Here is a 23,490-nt window from a genome sequence, read left to right on the forward strand (position 1 = left end):
CCAGTTTCCCTAAAGAGAAGCAGCCAAGATCTGAAACAAATCTTCCACACTAGTTGAGAATCACCAGATCCAATCCCCGATACCAACAAGTCAGTCTAGAGGCACGGAAAGCCCACACCTTCTGAACTGCCCACACGAGGAAACCTCTGTCCTGCCTCAAGACCCTGAGGTGGTTGGAGATGCTTCAGTTAAGCAACAGTGCACAAAACATTGCTAACCTTGAAACCTGCAAGCTGGGTTTAGTTTGCACGATCACCAGCATTTTTCATGCAATAAATATAAAATTTGTAACATTACACGTTATTGCTGATGAGCAAACTCCATGAGCCTCATTTCGCTGGCTATCAAGAAGTGACATTATATATCCCGAAAAACTGTTAGATTAACAACATGCATAAAGGTGCTCAACAACTGGTACTTATTATTACTTCTAAGCAGACTGAATGTCTCGAGAAATTGCCATGTTGCTATGGGCAAATCACTGAATATCACAAGAAAGAACTGCACGGATCCTGCACTATAACCTCCCTGACACCACATGTGACATCTGGAGTCCCCAGGAGGTGGCGGGACCAGCGGATATTAGATAACAGATTCCTATCAAATAAGCAGCCACCTTGCTGTCACCTGCAGGCCTGTCCCCCTGCTACAGTATGAGAATCACTGTGACATAAAATGCATCTCCCAAGAACAATGAACGTCTGCTATTAACCCGCTGCACATAATCCCGGCATTCGTTTTCTGTGCGTGCTGTCAAAACATTACTCGGAGAGAGCTGCCACCGGAGCCCCATGGAGTTCAACGCACTCCAGCCAAGGGTCAGATGGACCCGAGTTCAAATCACAGCTCTGCCTTGTATCTGTTTCGAGGCTCTGGGAAAGTTTCTTAATCTCTCTAGGTCTTGGTCTCATTGTCTAGTTTGTTTGGATTTTTAGGTAGTTTTATTTCATGTTGTTGTGACATAATGTGATCACATACATAAGGCACCCTATACATAGTAGGTTCTTAAGAATGGCAATTCCCTTTCCTTGCTTCTTCAAGTCCCTCTTAGTTTCCTAAGAGGGTATATAATCAGTTTTAATTGACAATTTAAAAAATGAATTACACATAAATGTCTACATCCTAGAAAATAAAAAAATTAACTTAAAAAATAAGTATTAAACAAATAAATCAGCTAGGTATCCACATTTAACTTAACCAAAAAGAATCTATCAATAATGAGGCCATAAATGAGTACAGTCTGAAACGTGTGTGAAAAGACTGACCCTGCCTCTTCTGAGGCTCCATGGAGGACAAAGCTGAGATCAGTGACAAGATACAAAAGACAGTGCACACAGGCTGGCTGTGTTGGGCAGCTTTACCTGGAAGACTGAGCCAGACGGGCCTGTTAATCACTAACTTAATGCAGAACCACACACAGGGCGGGGCTGGACCCACACAGCTCTTCTCCCGCCCCAAATGCGGTGGGGGGAGCCTCCAACCCAGTGCCCCTCGTGCTCTCCCTTCCACACCACCTCACCTCCCGCTACCTTAGTAGTCAGGGTCTTGTTCTTAATAAACAAGGTGAAGAGATAATGTACCCCTTTCCAAGCAAAAAGCTATCATTTAAAACCTTTTCAGCTGAAGAAAAAACACCGCCTTTAACATGGGCTTTTAAGATGGAGTATTTCTTTGCATCAGTAAAATTATTTTATGCTCTCCAAGGAAAGGCGATGGACAGCGATGTCACCACAAGAACCGCCGTGCCATGCCAGGTCAGCTAAGGGGGTGCAAGTGCCTAACTGTGCCCCCGAGAAAGCCGGTGTTGGGGCCGAGTGCGGCATTCTGCAGCAGATTTCAAGTGCCATATTTATTCCCATCATTTATCCTTCTTCCTCCTTTGATATTTTTCACTCTATACAGGGATAAAAAAATAACATACCATCTGGAGCTTTCATTCATATCTGAGGATTTCATACTCATTTAAATCAACAATAAGAGATTCAGCCGAAGTTTCTCAGAAATAACATTTCAAATTAATGCTACTCCCATTACCTGGAATGTACTTCATCTTTTGAAATCTTACTATTTCTCCAAACAAGCACAATTTCCAAGAAGCTCGTCTTTGTGATCCAGTCCTTAATGATCCTCCCTTTCCTAAACTCTTACTCGATGTGTTAATTGTAAAACTTACTTCAGAACTGAACCATAAAACATCTCAAAATACCAATTCCAAGGGTCTCTGGCAGATTTTTGCTACTAGATGATAAATTATCCAAAGCCGAGGGCTAACCCACGCCTGCAGATTATGAAATGAACATAGGCTTCAGTCATTTTGTGAGGCATGGGCGGAAATCCTGGCCAGGCCATTTGTCAGGTAAGCGACCTTGACCAAGTCACATAACCTCCCTCAGTCTCTTTAAAATAGAGAACATAATACTTACCTCAGAGTGGAGTGAAGATTAAATGAGAGAACATATGTGAAAGGGCCTGGCACATAGTAACGCTCAAAGAAAGGTGGGTTTCCTTCCTTATTTCCTTCTTTTTTCCCCTCAGTACCTGGTACAATGTTGAGAACACAATAGACCCTCAATAAAAACTTTCTAAATAACCATTAGAACTTAGATTTCCTAAAAATATGCTTAAATATTAATTGTGACAACTCCTGGGTTTCCAAATAGTATTACTTTAAATCATAGGCACACGAGGCAGGAAATTTCAAAAAACAGAATAAGTGAGTGAGGTCATTGGATGGGACATCTAGGAAAGGGAGTCAAGGAAAGAGTCTGAGGTGAAGTGTTTAAGAATAATTCAGTAAAACGAATTACATGTACAGTGTTCTTTTATGTCAGTATCTTTGGATAGATGACAGTTAATTGTTGACCTTAGGAGAAGTTGAGAGAGAGAGGCGAGAAAGTAGGAGGAAAAGGAGGGGAGGTAGGAGGGGAGGTAGAAGGGGAGGGGGTGGAGGAAGAGAAGGAAGGCCGGCTCTGCTGAGGTCGCCTCACATCATGTAATGGAAGCTGCTGAAGCTCGTCACTCCTTGCCTGCCTTCCCCTAAGAGCAAGGCCCAGTGCATCTTCCACCTTATAAGACAGTAATCATCTAATGAAAGACCTAGATTAATTAAAAACTTTCTGCCAACGGATGGTAACCAAGGGATCCCCTCAGGATAGTCAGAAAGATATTTGAGGATTTTATGCCTTCTATTAAAAAGTAAAAACAACTTCTGACTAAAATAAGGGGTAACAAAAGTCACATGGAGCCACCACCTGCATAAGCTCTGACTTCCTGAAAGCTTGAAGGTTTGAAGAATCTGGTCTACAACAGCTCCTCTGAGGCCAATGCAGTGGGGCTGGCCTTGAAGCTGTCGTGATGCTTCCTTCCTTGGCCATGGTGGCCACAGCCATGGTTTGGGGATCTAGTTCATGTTTAGTTACAAGGATGAGTTGCTACAGACCAAAGTCCTTGGTATTAAATGAAACTGGGATTTCTACCCCCAACCAAGCCACAGAAGCTGTCCTCAAGTGCAAGAGAGCACTGCAAATAATTTATACATTAAAACTTCTAGCGATCTTTAGAGAAAACCCTATCAGGGAGTTTCCTCACCATTCCAACATAATGTAGCTGGAAGGGGACAGTCACTGTGCTCCAGAAGTTTATTGTTCTGCTGGGTTCTACATAAGCACTCCCCCTGCAATTTATAGTCCGATAAATGAGGCTGTGGCAGTGAAGACCGCTTCAAGTAAATCAGGAAAGGGGGTGACCGAGAGCTCAAAAAAGCCACGAGCGAAGACAGCCTCCAACAGATGTCTGAGCAGGTCACTGACAATGTTCTAACGAAGGAAGTACTAAAACAGTAAGAGTATGTAATAGGAAACTCACAATGTCATTTCATGTCTGTAAAGGATGTGGAACTGATGAACCCTTCAGAGATGAGGAGGGGTGTTGTCACACCTAGAAGCCACATCTGAAACCCTGGACTCCATAGACATGTGCGTTAAAACAGGCTGTTACTTTCTCTTTTTGCAGATCTGTTATGTGATACAGAAAAAAAGGAGGGAAGAATAGACATTCTGTGGAAATTTTTTTCTTATCATATTAGGGTGTGATTTGAATGGCAGGAAGCGAATGTGTGACTGAGTATGGCATTATTACTCCTCTTAATTTTCTAACAACAGTCTCCCTTTAAAGTGATTTTAAAAAGGTTTTCTTCTTTCCCTGTTCTAAACTTAGTTTATGGGTTAAATTTTGCAAATAAATGATTATAGTACCCCCTATAAAAATGACAGATAGGAGGAAAATCCGATTACAGTTGCACTTATCCCCTGTATGATCAAATTTTAAGTAAGGGCTCTATTACATACAGTGAGATGCTGCTATCGCGGGCATAACTTTCTGTTTGCCTAAAAATCTGATCACAGTAGGGGGGTAAAAGCACCAAATCTTCAAACAATCTAGTACATAAAACAGTGTAAATAAAAATCACTGAAAACAAAAACGAGGTTAAGAACTTTACATGTAATTTAACCTAACAGAATGTAGCAATATATGTCAAAAAGAAAAGTATGGACAATAGAAGACAAAGGGAATACTGAAAATATACAGAGTATAAACATAGTTATGATTCTGCCAAGTATCTGATTATTGATACATGGTACATCACAAAAAAATAACCATTCAGCTGCCTCTTGCAAAAAATGGGAAATTGTGAGATTTTTATGAGTTAAGAAGGTGATCCTTGGAAAGGAACTTTTCTTAGAAAATGACTCTTACACATTGCTTCCAAATACTCCGGAGAGAATATCTGAAGGCAAGAGATCAACGAGAAGACTTATCAGAATAGTCCAGGGAGGACTTGATGCAGAGTAGACCCAGGAGGGTAGCAGTAAGACTGCAGAGCAAGGGAAATACGACACCACCTTGCTGGCTGGCCGGCTCACAAAGGGAAGGGCACCATGTGCCTACGAATGTGCCCCTTCTCCTGTCACCTTCATTTCATCAGATACTGGTTTGGACCCTAATGCTCAACATCCTCTAATGGTTTCCAGCCGGTTTCTGTTAAAAACATCAAACTGGTGCTTAAGACCTTTCACAATCTGATTATACTGTATCTAATCTTCCTTTTCTCCAACATAAATTCTCTGTCTACCTGTGATACTACCTATGCTGTTCACAAAATAGGCTCCTCATTAATTCTGGACTTCATATGCTGATATTGTTAATCTCACTGTGAATGTCGTCCTTCTTCTGAAAACTTAAATATCACCCATCCTTCAGAGTTCGTGCTAAAGCTTGTGCCTAGTCGCCCTGGCTTACCTTTACCTAGTCTCTTAACTTCTATAAAATTCATCCTGGCAACTCCTTTCCTCCTTCCTCCACTGCAGGGTGTTGGGAATGTCTTCCAGAGTCAATGACAAAGTCCCACATTCAAACATTGTATCTTGTACTCCTTTTAGTCTCTAGAATGGTTCTTATGATCAATAAACCCCTTATGAGCTAATCAGATCTCTCATAATTCTTCTATATTTAGGTGGTATAGGGTTTCCCTAGATTTATAGGGTTGTTTCTAAGTTGTATTATATGGTATGTAAGACTAACTCAAGCCATAAGCAATTTCTCTATCCCTGTGAACAACCACAGTGGAAGCATTAGGAGAAATCACCTGATTTTTCTACATATTTAAAATATCTTTGTCTACTACTTAATCAGAGGTAAAGATGTCTTTTTGGTAAGTTTAAGCCACAAAATTTCCTTACTTTCTTACAAAAAGAAGAATAGGTTAATGAGTAAACATTTCATTTCACTTTCAGAGTTGACCTAAGTAATGCAGACCTACCTATTTTTTAACCAGAGGACTTTCTGAATAAAGGTTTCAGAAAGGAAAGAGATACAGTCAGAATTTGTGACACGGAGTAAGGTGGATTTCTAGGAGGTGCTGCTAGGGCCACAGGTTGGCACATCTCTCTTCCCACCACTGCGAGTGAAGGGGAGTAAACGGAAAGGCAACTGAGCCCCAAGACACACAGACAAATGTTCATGTTCTCCACTGAGGAACTGTTTTACTTTTCAGTTGGGCTGGTAACCGTCAAAACATGGAAGAGCATAACTACTGGGCAGACCGGCTCCTTACTGTGCCCAAAGCACGTGTGAACGCAGCTTTATGGCAATGCTTATGTGTGTGTATACTACCTTATTTCTTAGATTATAATGTTTCCTGTACAAAGATCATCTCAATCTGTAAATAGCAACTGACCAAATCATAATTCTGATCAGAGATGCACTTTGCTTGAAAAACAATGATTACTTTTACTTACATTTCTACAGCATTATATTTAGAGATGACCTTCCCCAAATGAGGATGAAGGTCAGATGTTTCCATCAATGTTTCAGGAGCCTGGGGAGCTTACCTTTTTGCATGGCAAAGGCTATTTAGCAATTTAAAATATTGGAACTCCGACCCCAAATCATATCTCCAGGCTCTCGATCTAGTGAAAATGACTCAGAATGGGGACATGGGAGGGAAATAAAATGCAAGTGACAGTATATGAATTTGAGTTATAAGTTCTTGGTACTTAGCTATCACTACCTAGTAAACAGATCACTGAATTTCAAAAGGCTTCCTTTTCCATCTAAAAGAGGAGAAATCTGGACTGGATGTTTTTTTCCGACATTCATTATAAATGGTTATTAAGCCCTAATATGTAGGTACTAGGAGACAGAAGATAAATAACACTAGGCTCTTTACCCTAAAATAATAGCAGATCAGCGAGATGGAACACATGAATAAATAACCAACGACCAACATGATGACAAGAGAGACCAGCTAGGTGAAGGGCTTGGTGAAGGGCTCGGTGAAGGGCAGGGTAAAGTAACTTAGTAGGAACAAGGATGGGAATTTAAATGTGAATTAAATCTTAAAGGATGAAAAAAAAATCCAGACAAATAGAGGCCAGAAGGCCATTCCAGTCAGGGGGAACAGTATGCACAGTCTCAGAACAGAAGAGCCGTGGGGCTTGTGCAGGGAATCACAGAAGCTTTATTGTCACCAGCAGACACAGGAAGCAAGAGTTGCAAGCAGAGGTCAGACTGAAGAGATACCCGCATGATAGACTAACGAAGCGGGACTTCAGCTGGAAGGCATTGGCAGAGTTGTCACAGTGGAATGGCACAGTCAGGGCTTAATTGTGGAAGGGTCCCTGTGACAGTCATGAGAAGTTCATGATGTAAGTGGTCGAATCTTGAGGCAGAGAATCTAGTTAAGAATCTATAATAGAGACAATAAGCTTGTTCTAGGGTGATTACGTTTGATTTATAGTTCAAACACTAATCAGCAGAAACAAATGAATTGGGAATGGGGTAAAGATATAAAGGCAGCAGGGAAGGCATGGAATAGATTCAAGGACAGAACTGACATACTGAATAAAGCAGGGGTGGGGGGAGTGGACAAGATTATCTTAAATTCAGCTTAGGACAGGCTGAGTCCCAGAAATGCCGAGGCAGAGATGTCCGGCAGGGAGTTGAACAGAGCAGCCTAGCGCTCAGGAGAGAGGCCTGCCCTGAAGATCCATCTTGTGGGAATAGGTGGCTCAGACCTGTAAAGCGAACGTGACCACCCAGGAAGGGGGGACAAAACGAGACACGTCCTTGACCAGAAGCCAGTCATATACCATAATCCAAGAAACAGGCAAAGGAAGGAAACCAGGAGAGCCGGGCATCCCAGAACACAACGGGAGAGGCCATCCCAAGAAAGAAGCCTTGATCAATGGCATGAAATGCAGCCCAAGGTGTTAATCCAGGAAAAGGACAATGAAGAAATGTCTGCTCATCTTAGCAATTAAGTGCTCACTGGAGAACCTACTGAAAGTGGTTTCAATCAAATAACTAAGAAAGAAGGCTAGAGGGCAGTGGACTGAGAAATAGAAATATGAACACAGACTAACTTTTTGGAAATTTTACATCAGAAAGGAAGGAATGTGAAATTTAGTGAAGATCGGGGAGAGGAATTCCAAGTCCCTACAGGTTCTCATACTTCACTTTTTTCAGATGCATAAAAAGCCTATTTTGGTGAAATTCCAACAAACCCCACATATATTAGGTTGGAAGTAACATTTTTAATGATCAAGAAAAACAAGGGACTCAGATAGCTATCAAAGGGATATACACATATGTACCATTCCCCAACATACCTTACAAATACCTGGTAAAATCTTTTTTCACATACTCCAGGGGGCCAGGGACAAAGGGAAACTGTTGGCCAAGTGACCCTCCCTTGCTCCAACTGTTCCTTCTCTAAATGTTTCATAAGAGAAACACTAACTACTTAACTCCTACTCACTCTTCAAGGGCCTGCTCAAAAGCCTCCTCACAGAATCTCAGCATATAGGAGACAGCGAGGCCTTGCAAGCTCATGATATCCAAGTGTTTCCCCTTATGTTGAGAGCTTCAGAGAAGCTCCATCCAAGGGCATACTCGTGCCTCAGGGCAAAGATGGAATCTGAACTTCTTCTTCAACCAGTGTCCACTTCACTACTCATCCTTAGGTCCATTTAAGACGGCAGGAGTCAGGTTTTAAGAATAATTTATCTTGGGGTGCCTGGGTGGCTCAGTCAGTTGAGCATCCGGCTTCGGCTCAGGTCATGATCTCGTGGTTACTGGGTTGGAAACCCGAGTCGGACTCTGTGCTTACAGCTCAGAGCCTGGAGCCTGCTTGGGATTCTGTGTCTCCCTCTCTCTCTGCCCCTCCCCTGCTTGTGCTGTCTCTCTCTCTCAAAAATAAATAAAAAACATTAAAAAAAAAAAAGAATAATCTACCTTGAAACAGTTGACTTAGTGTAAGACCTATGTTAATACACTTCTGAAACCTAAGGAGCTGGTCTACAACTTCACTTGCTGGTTTGAGGCAATTACCTAGGACGACTGGGTTATATAAGTAGAGATTACAGATGTCGACTAAGACTTATTTCGTGGATAGGCTGACTGTCAGTCACTAGACAGGATCTCTCCCCCAGAGTGCAGTGTTTACTTCTGCCTCTGCCAGTGGAGGTGTTGGAGCAGATGTTGGCAGACTGTGACATACAGTATGTCTTTAAAACTTGTTGGGGTGTGAAATTTCATAAGGTCAAAAAATGCTGCATTTTGATCAGCAGATACAGGAGTCCTATACTTTTAGAAATCATTTCAGACAAACCAATACCATTTGCTAGTAAAACAGAGAAACTCAGAAACTGTACTGGCTTTTTATGTAGGAGACGATGAATGCTGTGAGTGTTTTAAAAGGCAATTTTTATCATTTTAAAGCAAATAATCACTCAGAAGATCTTTAGAGTGAAAATGTGCTCTTACATCAATACAAAATACAAGATATTTCAGTTGACAACAGGATTTTAAAAATAATTTTCTAGTGAGAGAAAGCCATAAATATCTAATGTGTATTCTGGTGGGGGGAAATTATTTCCTTAAGTAATACATACACATTAACAGTGTTCTCACTTGTTAAAAAATGAAACCCCTACAGAAGAATCCATTTATATTAAAAGAGAGGTGTTTGGGGTTTTCAAGTTAGTATTCTTGTCACTCAAATGATTTCACAAACCCTTTGGTTTACTGCTTTATCTTACTCTTAAAAAAATTAAAAGATACTATCCATAAAAAGACTGGGGTCCTACACAGTTTTAAAATGATCTTATAACATTCAAGGACTGTTGTTGTCTTGGACTTTTTGCTGTTGCTATTTGATGATTTTTTTTGGTTTGTTTCCATCTTTACTTCCTATCTTTTTCAAATGGAGCTAACAATAAATAACATAAACCAAAATCAAAATTAAGAATGGTGTCTAGCTGAAGATTTTATCTCAACGCTATAGACTTTAGCTCTTAGCTCTTATGCAAGAGTATTTTAACCTAATGTAACTTTTTAAATTCTTCATTTCTGAATTCGCTCAGAACACCCTTCCGCTGACGCAGCAGTGACACACTCAGCCTGAAGAGCCTAGTCATCCCACGGCAATGACGTGCGCTGCCATGATCACCAGGAGCGGCATCTTTCAATTTAATCTGTGCTGTGGTCAAAAAAATAGTCCCTAAATCGATTTTAATTACAAACATTTTTCTGAGATACTTGTAAGGAAGAAAAATGTAACTTCAAACATAAAATCTCCCCAGAAAAACATTTCTAAAGTAAATCACGTGTCTTTCATCAGATGATCAATGAAAAGAGCTAAGATCCTGCCAGGAAACTGATCAGAAACGCACTCGGTGCCACCACATCTTACAGCCCAGGTCACTTTAGCAACCAAGTTCAAAGGTCTCCATTCACATTTTATGGAGAAAACTCTGAGGTACGTATCTGAGGAATGGTATTTATCACATTTAGGCTTTCACTCTATAAAATGTCACACTGTATTGCATTAGAGAAGGCCACATATTATCGATAATCTCTAAGGAACTGATATCCTATCAACGCTGAGAATTCCCCTGCTCTCAAATACAGACCTAAACTCTTCCATAGGCTTCTCATACGTTGTAAGGGATCTGACACATGAGAACATGCAAGTAAATAGGCAGGAGGTGAATCAACAATTATAATGAACTTACTTGCCACTGAAAAGTTGTTGAGGGGATAAGGTAAATCCACATCTTGAGGCTTCTCTTTATATCCTATGAATGAGCCATCTGTCTTCAAAAGGAAGTATCTCGGCCTCCAGTTTTTTATATATTCTCCTACATGAGGAAAGCATGCATGTTAATGCTGGGGGGAGAAAATGAACAGCAGCTTTTATGTGAAAAATAAATTATGGTACAATACATGTCCCACAACACTGGCCTCCAAGAATTTAGTTAGGCAATTTTCTTTTAACTTCGCGTACAAAAGAAAATACATAAGCCTGCAATTAAGATTCAATAAAAACTCAAACATGTTTTGTTTTTAATGATTTCACACTTTGATAATTCATTTGCACCATTATTTCTTCAGAGAATCATTCATCTGAGTACACATTTTGTTCAGTTTTTCATTTTATCAGATGGTTGTTAGAGCATATTTCAACCATTTTTAAAAGCCTTGGTAAATCATCCACACAGTATCAAGGAATTTCTATGAAAAACACTCATCATAAGTAGGAACATGAAATAGATGTTTATCTTCCATGTACTACTGACTAATTGTGTCATTTTTTAAGAAGAAAGGGGGGAACGTCTGTTTTCACACTTAAATCGTGATCGTAACTTGTTTTAACAACATTTTATTGTCTGAATAGGGAAATCATCTTCTGCACAACGCTGTAAATAAGTCAAGGAATTGAAAGAACACGGGTGAACAGACCTTAAAAGCCATACACACACTCGCACTCGCAAACATTAATGACTGTGAGAACACGTGGTACAATGCCAGGCACAGAATAGTCAATAAATGCATTTTATCAAATTGTAACATAAACTGTCACTTACCTTCCAAAAAGTAAGTTTTTAGCAACCAGATCACAAGTTGCTTACCTAATACGAGACTCCTTAATTTTAAGAAACAGGTGCTCCAGGATACCTTAAGATAGAAGGCTATCTGGTCCCAAAACTGTCCATTCTCTACTGGATACTTCTACCTGGTTCTTTAGTATCAAATGTTGAATCATGGTACTGAAAACAGTTCAATTTTCCCTACAAATCAGACTCTTCTCTTGATCTCAGTTACCCAACCTCAAACTCCTGGCTGTTCCCTCTCCTTTGGCTTGGTCAGTACTGCCTTCCCCAGCCTTCCGTTTAGCCCAGCCTAAATGGGGCCCTTTCTGCTGTTGTGCTGTGAGTGCCCCCTTCCTAGTCACCCCTTTCTATCCCAATGCATCTACCACCTTCAGATCAATCCCATGTCTGTGTGTACCATTTTGATTACATCACTTGTCTACTCAAAAATATTCTGACTCCTTACTATTCAGCACAGTCTCTTAAGAGAAAATGTAAGCCCCTCCATAATCTCACCCCCACATACATTTCAGACACGGAGTGTGACTCTGAATCGGCAACTCTCAAAGTTCTCCCCTCACACCTGTTTATACCCTTAACTATTATTGAGAACTCCCACAAAGTCCATTTATGTAGATCATGTCTAGTTTATTGTATTAGGAACTAAAAAGAAAACAAATTCTTCCACCACTTCCTTTAAGAAAAACAAACTCTTTACAAGTAACATAGCTACTATATCTTTATGAAAATTATATTTTCTAAAACAAAATAAAATCAGCAAGAGATCAGAACTGCTTTACATTTTTAAGAATCTCTTTGATGTCTGGCTCCATACAAGACAACCAGGCCCTCATTATCTGCCTCTGTACTCAATCTACGGCAGTGTGTTTTTTTGATTTAACACACAAGAAAGCAACCTGGCTCAAACAGGTATGAAGTCGGACAAGGGAAGAGTATTCAGACAGCTATGATTATCGTTCGTTGACACTACATCAGCATTTGACAAGTGGTAGTTTTCTAAAGGGTTAACTGCAGTGACATCATATCCATGAACTTCCCATACCCTGTTATGGGAAAATCCACTCATCTATAGTACACATCAGATGAATCTTTTACATATGCAGGATTTTGTAATACCACACAGTGGTCGCTTAGAAAACACTGGTCCACTGAGTTATAGTGACCTTCCCAGTACTGACACATCTTAGTACGCACGTATCATCAGAAAAGTAGCACCAGGAAGCAATCAAGTTCATAATGGCAGACACAGTCTAATTTTTGCTTGAAAACTCAATTCTCCCCATTGGCAGTAAGCACTGTCAGTTCTTTTCCTTAACAGCGATGTTCTCCAAGTGCGTGCCCAGGCTAGGGATGCTACTCAACAGATGCTTAATAGTAATTTACTGGATGAGTGAATGAATGAATGAATGAATGAATGAAGGATATGTGTACAAATATCATCCCAGCACATAAAAGGAACTTAAAGGGCAAGAAAAAGAAAATCTTGTTTACCCTCCTCACATTATTTTACTGAAAAATTATGGCCCAAATATTAATACATGCATGCCAAATTTGTAAAACCACAATGTTAAAAAAAAGATGAAGGAAGTTCCTTTCTTGACAGTACGTATTATCTTATTTTTCTATTTTATCTATGGATTCCTATAGAAAACTAAAAATCATTACATATACTTCTCTAAATAGTGATAGAATATTCAGATTCCAAAACTACTGTAAAATAACAGATTCATATTGGCATCAGATGATCTCAGTCTACCAGGCTAAAAAATAGGCAATAGTTTAATAATTATACCACAGACAAAATAAAACAAAATTTTATTTTAAATATTTCGAAGAAGACAAAAAGGGATTGCACTATTTTCTTATTTTATGAAAGCACTGGATACACTTATTCAAGAAATATGATATTAAAAGAAACAAACATCAAATTTTCATCCCTAAGAATAATTTCCTGGGAGCCACTAAGAATTTACATACACAGACGAAAGACACAGAACACCGTCTCATAGATCTTCTTTTTTCTTTAAACAAGTCTTAGGAATTTAGAGTATTTTATGTTGTACACAAGCAGGACTTCTGGTTGCCGAAAAGTTCTTTTAAAAATAAATCTATTGTGCATCTGTGACACAGGAAGATGACATCAAGACACTGAAGTAGTCATTCACATAAGAATAACACTGAAAAGTCAAAATTTACCTTCTTGATAAAACAGAAGTGAGTGTTATTTCTCACATATTTGAATTAATAATGAGTTGATTCCATTTAATTGGTCAACAATTATACTGTCACATGAAGCTAACAGCGGATTTCAAACTTTCAGTGAAGATTCTTGATTTTTGACTCTTGTTTATAATAAGAATGGGCTTTCTGAGATGGTTAGAGTCCATTTATTTATTTGTTCTACGTGCCAGAGACACAGTCGTGGACAAATAAAAAAGACACGAATTTTTTGTGGGGAGAAGCACTGAGTGTTATATGGAAACCAACTTGACAATAAACAATTATTAAAAAAAAAAAAAAAGACAAGGATTTTGACTCTTGGGAGTTGACACTCCAGGACCCTAAAACTTGGAGAAGGCTTCTGAATACTTCCTGAAGGCAGATCCTTTCTTTTATAGGTTCCCACTGATATTCTCAAGTCAAGTTCATACAACAGCATGATATGCTGGCCTAATCGAATATTTATCTTCTAGTTCCACAAGTGGAACTGAGAAGAGATTCTTTTTCTGCCAAGGAAATGGGCCTTACCAGGAACACAAATTCACAAGGAGGGAATACAGCAAAAAAACAAGCATTATTGCCACCAACCCAGGCCCAGAACAAAAGAAGATTCCAAGTTCAAAAGACAGAAAAGCTGATGGCTTTCCCCAATACCGCATAGGAAACTGCACACTGGTGGGGGAGAACTGTTCCCGAAGCCTTGGGCTTCCCAAGAAAACTGGACTTTGTCCCGCTGGTCATGAAAGGGGACCCAAACACTCTCCTCACTGAGAGTCTGGACACAGCGCATGTTCTCAGGCTGCCCTAAAAATACGGCCAGCAAGTTCCCACTTTTATGGGGCTAAGTGCCCAGAACAAAGGTACCCTCGCTGCCGCCAATCCTTTTAAGACAGACTGCTAAAAGTCAACCACAGCTTGCATTTTAAACACGGCATTTACACCTAAATTTATATGTGCTGCATTATAACCAAGTTGTATCAAATTTATTTTTACATTTATAGCCCATAGGTTTCAACTAAGCTAAGAAACAGCTTGGTTGTAATGGGGAGAAAGTCTTATTTTAAAAAGCAGCTGTATTTATGGGGTTCCAATTCGAAACTTAAGTGTGTTGCTCGAGCAATCCTTGGCCAGCATCGGAGGTCACACCTGGACTGGATTCCCAGCGCCATCGCCTCCAGCTTTCTATCCACCTTAGGTAAGGATGCTTTCAATTCTTTCTCTCTCTCCTTAGCTGGAGGCTTTATGTATTTTGAAGTATGCTGGTTCCAATATCAAAACACATATATTTCCCAACAAGGATCCTGATATTTTGGCTTCTGTATTGAACTGAACAGTGACCCTCAAAAGAGATGGACTCACCCTAATCCCAGGGACCTGGGGAAATTACTAACTACAGCAAAAGATGTGATTAAGTTAAGGGTTTTGAGCCGAGGAGCTTACCCTGGATTATCTGGGTGAGCCCTAAATCCACTCACAAACATCTCAGAAGCAGGTAGGTGTGTGGGGGTTGGAGGGGGACATCTAAGAGAAAGCCATGTGACTCCGTGCTGCACAAGCCAAGGACTGCCTGGAGACGCCAGATGCTGGAAAGGAAAGGAATGGAGTCTCCAGTGAAGCCTCTGGAGAAAGTATGACCCTGCCTGACACCTTGACCTCCAATTCCCAGGATCTAGAACTACAAGACAACCAACATCTTTTGTCCTGAGCGACCTAATTTGCTGTAGTTTGTTACGACGACTCTGGAAAGCTTAATGCAGCTTCTCAGCACCACAACCAAAGGCTTGTTTATAGAACCAAAAAAAGAACCCTACTGATTCGTTAAGTTCTTGGCATCAGTGGTAGAGAGATGCACAGTGAATACCTTCTGACACAAAGGGGAAAATGCACCTCCTGCTTATAAACAGGAGAGAGTCCTATATAGGAAATGTGGGGTTGGAGGAGGCTGTTTACTAGAATTCAGTTTTCTCGGTTATAATCACTTCAGATTCTGGACTTCGGCCAACTTTCTTACATTACTTAATAATTTATTTCCTGTAATCTCTTCAAACACACAAACAAAAACAAATCTCAATGGTTTTGAGAGTATGTTGGCCATAGAGAATGTTCTTGATTTCCCCAGCCTGGTGCAAATAATATTTTGGCTCTCAGGCTTGATCTTTAGTAACAACGTCAGATGGGAGATGGTGGGAGTTTTTAAATCTATGCTCAGTTTCCACCTACAACATTCTGATAGAGCACCCTAGTGGATCATGTTTATTAGGGAGATGCGTCTAGCTCAGGGCTGTCCAACCAACTTGACGGTGTTCATGTCCTACCTGATCTGAAATCACATTTGTATTCAATAGTCTTCAACTTACATTCATCCTCGAACACCACAGATTACTTCATCAGCACTTTACTGAGAATCACCTTTGCACTTTTTAAAAACTGAAGTCATCAAAAAGTGTGCAGCAGGAGCTAGGAATGTACGTCTAAGGACTAAAAGCAGATTGATTAAAATGTCCAAATGGTCTTTCATCTAGAACAACTAGGAAATGCCTAGATTTGTTCAGATATGTGAATGGAAAATCGCTGGTATCCTCACAAATGAATCATGTTGATGAATATTTGATTCATTTGTTCATTCATTTTTAAGGCTACATTGTGTTCCAGAACGACGTCCTGACTCTACCTTCTTGAAAGAACAAAATCAGGTGTGCAGTCAAGTATGTACCGCGTGAGAACAGCAAGGGATGCTGGGAGGCCAAGCCAACTGTCCCAGGTAATGTTGAAAACAGGCAGGTGGAGTCACTAAGATGTTATTAAAGTACATATAATACAATCCAATCGAGAAGCAATTGCTACAACTATAGCACTCTTTTTTACAAATCCTATACACATGATCATTTAGAATTTATTAAGCAGCAGCTTTAAAATAGGCGACTTTCCTCGGACAAAACATGAAGAAAATAAAAGAAGCTGGCTGTCGACATGTGTCCCACAGACACAATGACACCCTGATTTCTGTCACAGACAGGGGTGACACGGCTTTTTAAAAATGACTAACAGTCACTCACAGGTGCCAGAGCCCAGGCTTCCAGAGCGAGCCCCCCCCCCCCCCCCGGAAGAGGGTTCGGGGTTTCTCCCACACACAGGTCGGCACCGCTGCCTCATGGTGAAGCAGGGGAGCTGCAAGCTGAGTGTTCCTGAGACCATACAGACTTTCTGCACTCTGCTGTCACGTTTAATCACAACCCACATTTCTAGGCTATGTCACTATTGGTCTCTGTCATCTTGGAGGGGAAGAATGAATAGGAAATAGCCACACTCAATGGGGACGTGAGTAATTCAGGGCTGACGGGGGGAGAGCCCGTCGTGTTTATACAGAAAAGAAGCTGGCCATATTGATCGCCGTGGTAAGGCACAAGGGTCACAGTTTCGAAGCAAAAGAAACTCTACTGAAAGCAAATGCTGTGTTGTGTAATCGCTATGGCCACAAAGAGTCGTGGCCAATACAGGACCAGCACACCTCCCCTGTGGGGCCTCACTCTTTCCCACTCCGCCTCACCCTTCATGGGCTCCAGGTAAGACGACATTAGGCCACAGGGCAAGGACCCTGCAGCCTGGCACCTTGGGTCTGAACCCGGGCTCCTCCATTTTTCAGCTGCAAGAAAAACGATCTGAAAAGTGAGAAGCATGGTAGCAACTCCCAGAAGGGCACGGGGGGGGGGGGGGGGGGACAGCGCTTACCTGAGCACAGCATGGGCTGGGTTTTGTTATTATTAAGTGGCACCAATGTCATTTATCATCCCTCTCCAATGTCACATTCCACACTCCACTCATCAGTACCGCGCTTACTCGGGAACACTGACACCGACGAAGCGACAGGCAAAACCATACTGAATTTACTCTATCACCCAAAACATAAAGTCTCTTTAGCTAGTGGCAGGTATATAAAACTTGAATCCTATCCCATATCAAAACACGCCATTGATTTAATACTTCTATTCTTTTTTTTGAGGATTATCAGAGTAATTAGTGTTCCCAAAAACAGAGCTAAAATTTTAGATATCTTTTACATAGCTCTGAATTATACTTGTTTTAGTTTATTTATTTTTGAGAGGGAGAGTGAGAGAGCAAGCACACAAACGGGGGAGGAGCAGAGAGAGAGGGAGACACAGACTCTGAAGTAGGCTCCAGGCTCTGAGCTGTCAGCAGAGAGCCTGATGTGAGGCTCAAACTCACAAACCATGAGACCATGACTTGAGACAAAGTCTGACACTTAACCAACTAAACCACTCAGGTGCCCCTCTGAATTATTTTTATTGAATGATAGACACAGGGTACAGTACCATGAAAATAAAATAATTTAAATTTTCCAAAGAAGAGCTTTTAAACAAAAATAATAGCAGCTTTCAGTCAAACTGGATTTATAAAACTTTAAGAAATCATTAGTCTTGGGGAGCCTGGGTGGCTCAGTCAATTAAACGTCCGACTTTGGCTCAGGTCATGACCTCACAGTCCATGGGTTCAAGTCTCACATCAGGCTCTGTGCTGACAGCCCAGAGTCTGGAGCCTGCTTCAGATTCTGTGTCTTCTCCACTCTCTACCCCTCCCCCCTCCTCGCTCTATGCCTCTCTTTCTCAAAATAAAATAAAGACATTAAAAAATTTAAGAAAAAAAGAAATCATTAGTCTTAAAATAAAAGTCTTCATAGGACAATTCCTACCTAAGACAAAAAAGAGATTTAATATTATCAGTATAAAATCTGTTAATTTCAAGGTTCACAGTATTTAGTTGCTTAATGACAAACACTGACCAAATTAACACACATCAATTACCCAGAAGAAATATAGCAGAATCTTTTTCCAATAATAAATTTTCATAAGGAAATATTAGCACCAGGGGTGCCTGGGTGACTCGGTTGAACGTCCGACTCTCGCTTAGGTCATGATCTCACAGTTTGTGAGTCCAATCCCCTGCATCGGGCTCTGTGCTGACAGCTCGGAGCCTGGAGCCTGTTTCGGGTTCTGGGTCTCCCTCTCTCTCTGCCTCTCCCCTGCTCACACTCTATCTTTCTCTCTCAAAATAAATAAACATTAAATTTTAAAAATATTTTAAAAAATAATAAATTTTAGCACTTTGTAGTGCTATATACTACATATACTAAATATACTATATATATACTGAATATATAATTCACAATAGTGCATCATATCTTAAATATCTTGAGGCCAATTATAGTTACTGCAGAAATGCACAATGATAAACATAACAAAGTATTTGCCATCTCTGAAAGTGTCTGCTACATTTTTTTTAGAGTGGATTACAAGTATTCTGTTCCAATCAATCGGTTCTAAGTAAAAGCCTTAGGAATGCCTGTCAGGGAATAGAAGAAGTAGTTTCTCAATGAAATTACCATCGTCCTCTTTACAAGTGTCTTGAAAATAATCATAAGGAATTATTTTTATGTTACCTACCTTGCAGTGAGTTAGCATAGTAACAATTTTTCAAATGAATGGCGACAACCTGGAAATGTAACTTAAAAAGAAAGTACTTTTGCATATGCTAAGAACTTACTAAACACATGTTGATTGGGTTTTCCAGCTCCTATAGACTCAAATGTTTGGGTTATCATGCCCCTTTCATTCAGACCTTTCAAGCATGGTCCTTCCTTGCCATTGGGCAAAATTCAAAGTGTTACTTTCTGTGGTGTCCCCTGTGTATCTCCTTGCCCATCATCAACCAGCTCTGGCTGTGTGGTGATAGTCTCCCAGGACTGGGTGGGGTCTCCTAAACATGCCAGAAGCACCCCAGCTCCGGCATTTTCAGGTAATGCTCACAGCTCAAAGCATCACAGCTCAAAGAACAAGGTTCTTGAAACATTGTTAATTAGAACCAGAGAAAACAGTTTCTAATTGACTCATTCATTCAAAAGTCCGTAACGGGTGTCAAAACATGCAGGAGGTCCGAGAGTGCAGGACCGAAGATGGGGGCAGAGCAGCTGCCCTCAGGGACCTCCGGTTACAGGAGGGCAGCTGGGAGGAGAGAGGACTGGAGAAAAGTGGACGGTTTCATCAATTAAAGTTTAAAGTGAAAAATTCTCCAATTTCTTTCAACGTTTTTGGCGATCCAGGAAGTCACAGAGGGGCGGCAATATCTCCCATGTGTGGCCTTTCCAAACAGCACCCAGTGTGCCTAGTGACAGGTACTCAGAGACGCCGACTGATGCATCACTGAGGGGAGAGGGGCTGGAAGGAGTGGCGGCAGAGGCCCGTGGACACGTCCTGGGAGGCCAGTTCTCTGCCCTGTCGGCTCCCAGATGAGGCCCTGCCCCCTCCCCCGCTGTAGTCTCATGCCAACACTGGCAGAGGTAGGGAACGGTCCCTGACGCTTCTTTCACCTAGAGGGACATGTAACACACCTGAGCCTTTCACGTGTCAAGATCATGCCCTTACGGTCTCTATTTCTCTCATGCTTTTCTGCATCGTTATTGACAGACGAAGTCACTGCAGAACATGCAGACGTTTCTCATGATGTCATGTGGGCTGCCTGGCTGTCACGTAAGGTCACTGAGAGACTTGTCTGCTCCTGTCCTGGTCAATGTTACCACTGCCAACTGACCAGATGGAAGGTGTTTACAATTTTGTGACTTCCACACTGTGCTTCCAAGATGCCTTTAAAAGGTTTCCAGATGTACCCACATTCCTCTGCTTTTCCACATATGCTCCTTCATGATTATCTTGAAAAGTATATTATAGTCAAGAAATTTTGCTTCCATTGCATAATGCATGAGCTTGTCGTTTTTATATTAGGTATGGTTTTCACATCTACTTCCTAAAGAAGGCTGGGCTCCATGTTTTGCTTTGAAGCTGAAGCAATGATAAGAAAAGGGCTGCACTGAATACCACAAGATGTTACAATGTAAAGGTCTTTAAGATCAGAATGGCTGGTCCTCCAGTACTTTGTCTGCTTTATCTTCTGTTATCCAGAAAACTACACAATGACCATCCATCCTTAAGCATCGTGGTATTTGTTTCAAGTATTTTATAAATGAGTTCCTCAAACCCCGGTTCCCTTCTAATGTTTTTAAAAAACATTACACTTTAAACCAAAAATGTGACACTAATTATTCTTTGAAACATAAGAACATCTTAATAGAATTATAGCAGTAAATTTTACTTTGAGAGAAAAACAAGGTGAATGGAGAGAGAGAAAAGGAAAGAGAAAGAGAGAGCACAAGCTAGCCAACAGAAAAACAGCATCTTGGCAATTTAATGAAGAACAAACTGTGCATCTTGCTTACATAGCAGTAGATATGTTGTGGAGAATTACTCAGTCTGCACTCAGCTTCCTGCTGGGTTAAATGTGAGCTAAATTATTATTTTGCCTACATTTACGCCCTTGTAGATTGTGAAGGCAGAGCTTTCTTCTTGATCAGCTTTCCGCATGATAGCAAGAAGTCTCCAACTCCACATGCTGCATCAAACACAGAGTCATTCCTGGACTATTTGAACAAAGTAGCTGGGACCACAGAACTCTTAAACCGTTTCGAAGAAATGGACAAAGTTTTCAAAGACGAAATTGAACAGCTTCTTTACGTATTTTCCATCTCACCACAGCATACACTTCACATAATGTCCTAAACTGCACATGCGGCACAGGAAGGAGCCTCAGTGAGTATCAGATACAAAGGCAGCGAGTCCGTCACACAAACCTACTCATCATGTCCCTCCAGCACCCACCCCAGAGCGGGTGGACATTCATCCAACTAACTGAACAGATAAACCCACCCCCGTGTAAAATATACTCCTGTCAATCTCCCTTGAACACACCTGTGCAGGGATCGGACACACCTGATGGAGGGCACACACAGTTGGAGCAATGGTCTGGAGGGGACCGTAGTGCCTACTCGCGGGGAAGAGGCCAGGGTCCTTGAAAAAACCCTCAACCCAGCCCAACATTCAGATCGCTGCCTTAGTGAATAAAACACAACACAGCAGGATAGGGTTTTATCTTAGATTGTCACCCACAGAGTGTCTCCTATACTAAATTCCCGGGAGCACGAGACCTCAAAATGACACTGTTGAACCAAAAACTCGATCACTCTGCCGCTGAATCCATGGCCTTTCTAAGCCTTTTCTCTTTCCCTTCGATTTTCCTAGGCAGCATCCTGACCAAGACTTGTCTCTGGCATGTAAATGGCGAACAGAAGTGCTGAAAGCCAGGGTGAAAGGGACATTTCAGTGCACAGAGCCATGCACTGTGCTCAGGCTTCACTCATGAGCGCCCCTACCCCCACCCAGCAACACGGAGAGACAGGTGCCAGGTGTCCTCACTTAGCCCAGCCAGGCTGAGGCTCTGAGGCACTGCTCCCAGGTAAAAGCCAAAGCTGAGATCGGAACAAATATCTAGGGAAGTAATCAAGATCCCACTCTGCCAGGCAGCTCCAGTTTTCAGGAGGGGTGGGGGTAACACACTCTGAAGCCCAAGGTTCAAAGGCCAACTCTGCCACTAACGTGCTGTGTGCCTCTGGACACACTGCTTCATGTCTCTGTGTTGCAGCTTCCTCTTCTGAAAGGTGGGGACGGGACGACAGTTCAGAGGAAATAAATGAATACTTATCGAGTACTCAGAACAACATCTGGCTGATACACATCACCCAGCACTTGTCCAATGAATAAAGTATGGTTTACATCTTAAAGTGGGGCTCACCAAAAACGATGCAGCGAGCGCTTGATATGTATAAGGTATTAAACCCCACAAATGTAAGATGAATATTTAAAATTAAGTGTGATTTGTTCACTTCATTTGGCCAGCCTATCCCCGTCCCACGTCTGTGGAGCAGAGCAGATGCTGGTTTTTTGTGGATAAATTTCAATCTGTCACTCACTTTGCTTGCGTCTTCGTTTCATCCCCCGTCACTGCTGATAACAATGGGCCACGTATCATTTTCACCCGATTGAAAGTTTTTGGTAAAAACAGATGATGCTGTCATAGAAACAGCCTCTCCTGACTCACCATCAAGTTACTCCATGGGGGAGACAATCAAGCACTACTTACTACCAAACATCTCAATGTTTCTTTCAAAGTATCTCATAAAAGCGTTGCCACATACAAAACACAAGGCTGAAGAACTCATTCCTTTGACGCCAGGGCTTCCTCATGCCTCCTTTTTTATTTTGCAAGTTAATTGTCACTGAACCACAAACACTCGGAATTTAGATCCATGTTAAATCACACAGTAACACTAGGCTTTTATAAATACTTAGGAAGAATACTGTATTTCAACTTCTAGTATATTTTATATTTGCATCTAACAACTACATATCCAGTAAAGTCGATTATTCTTGGTGTATACTGCATTATAAGATGAGATTTGCTTAAGTTGATAAAACTGAAAAGAATGTTTCCATTTCAATGAATGTGGCTGTGTCTTGAAAAGTGTGGTTCAAATAATTTAGAATACCAGAATACCTGTTATCAAAAGAGACGAAAAGCAAAAGGCACCCAAGTAAAATCATCTTAATTTTCCCTGGTAGTTTTCTTATAATTTTTGCAAACAGGCCTAATTTAGCAATTTGTGGCCAGTCGTCTGCTATCCCTTTCTTAGGGAAGAACTGAATGTGCTTAATGGGCTCAGCACATTTGGTGCGAAGAGAGCAAACATCTTCAAAAGAACGGGACAAATCAAACACTATTTAATTCCTCAGAAAAGCCCACTTCTCCCAGAGCAAGCTGATCCCCCAGGTAAGCAGCAGGCAAGCTGCCTTCCCAAGTTCAGGATGAATTTACTTACCTTGGCCCTCTGAGGGCAGTATTACCTAACACACAGACA

At 41.1% G+C, this 23,490-nt stretch overlaps 1 protein-coding gene across 4 annotated transcripts in view; it reads right to left on the reverse strand.

Moving 5' to 3' along the window:
• The window catches only part of AKT3 (AKT serine/threonine kinase 3), a 284,903-nt gene that overhangs the window by 153,959 nt on the left and 107,454 nt on the right, over positions 1-23,490 (reverse strand). For 3 of the 4 annotated variants that reach the window (XM_029934844.1, XM_029934843.1, XM_029934845.1), the window contains exon 3: positions 10,575-10,700. In XM_029934844.1, coding sequence (XP_029790704.1) covers positions 10,575-10,700 — 126 coding nt within the window. Of the gene's footprint in view, positions 1-3,864; positions 4,014-10,574; positions 10,701-23,490 lie in introns of those variants that run through there. The other variant, XM_029934846.1, reaches the window with a different exon arrangement.

This window comes from Suricata suricatta, chromosome 3 (genome assembly GCF_006229205.1).
Source record: "Suricata suricatta isolate VVHF042 chromosome 3, meerkat_22Aug2017_6uvM2_HiC, whole genome shotgun sequence".
Classification (NCBI taxonomy): domain Eukaryota; kingdom Metazoa; phylum Chordata; class Mammalia; order Carnivora; family Herpestidae; genus Suricata; species Suricata suricatta.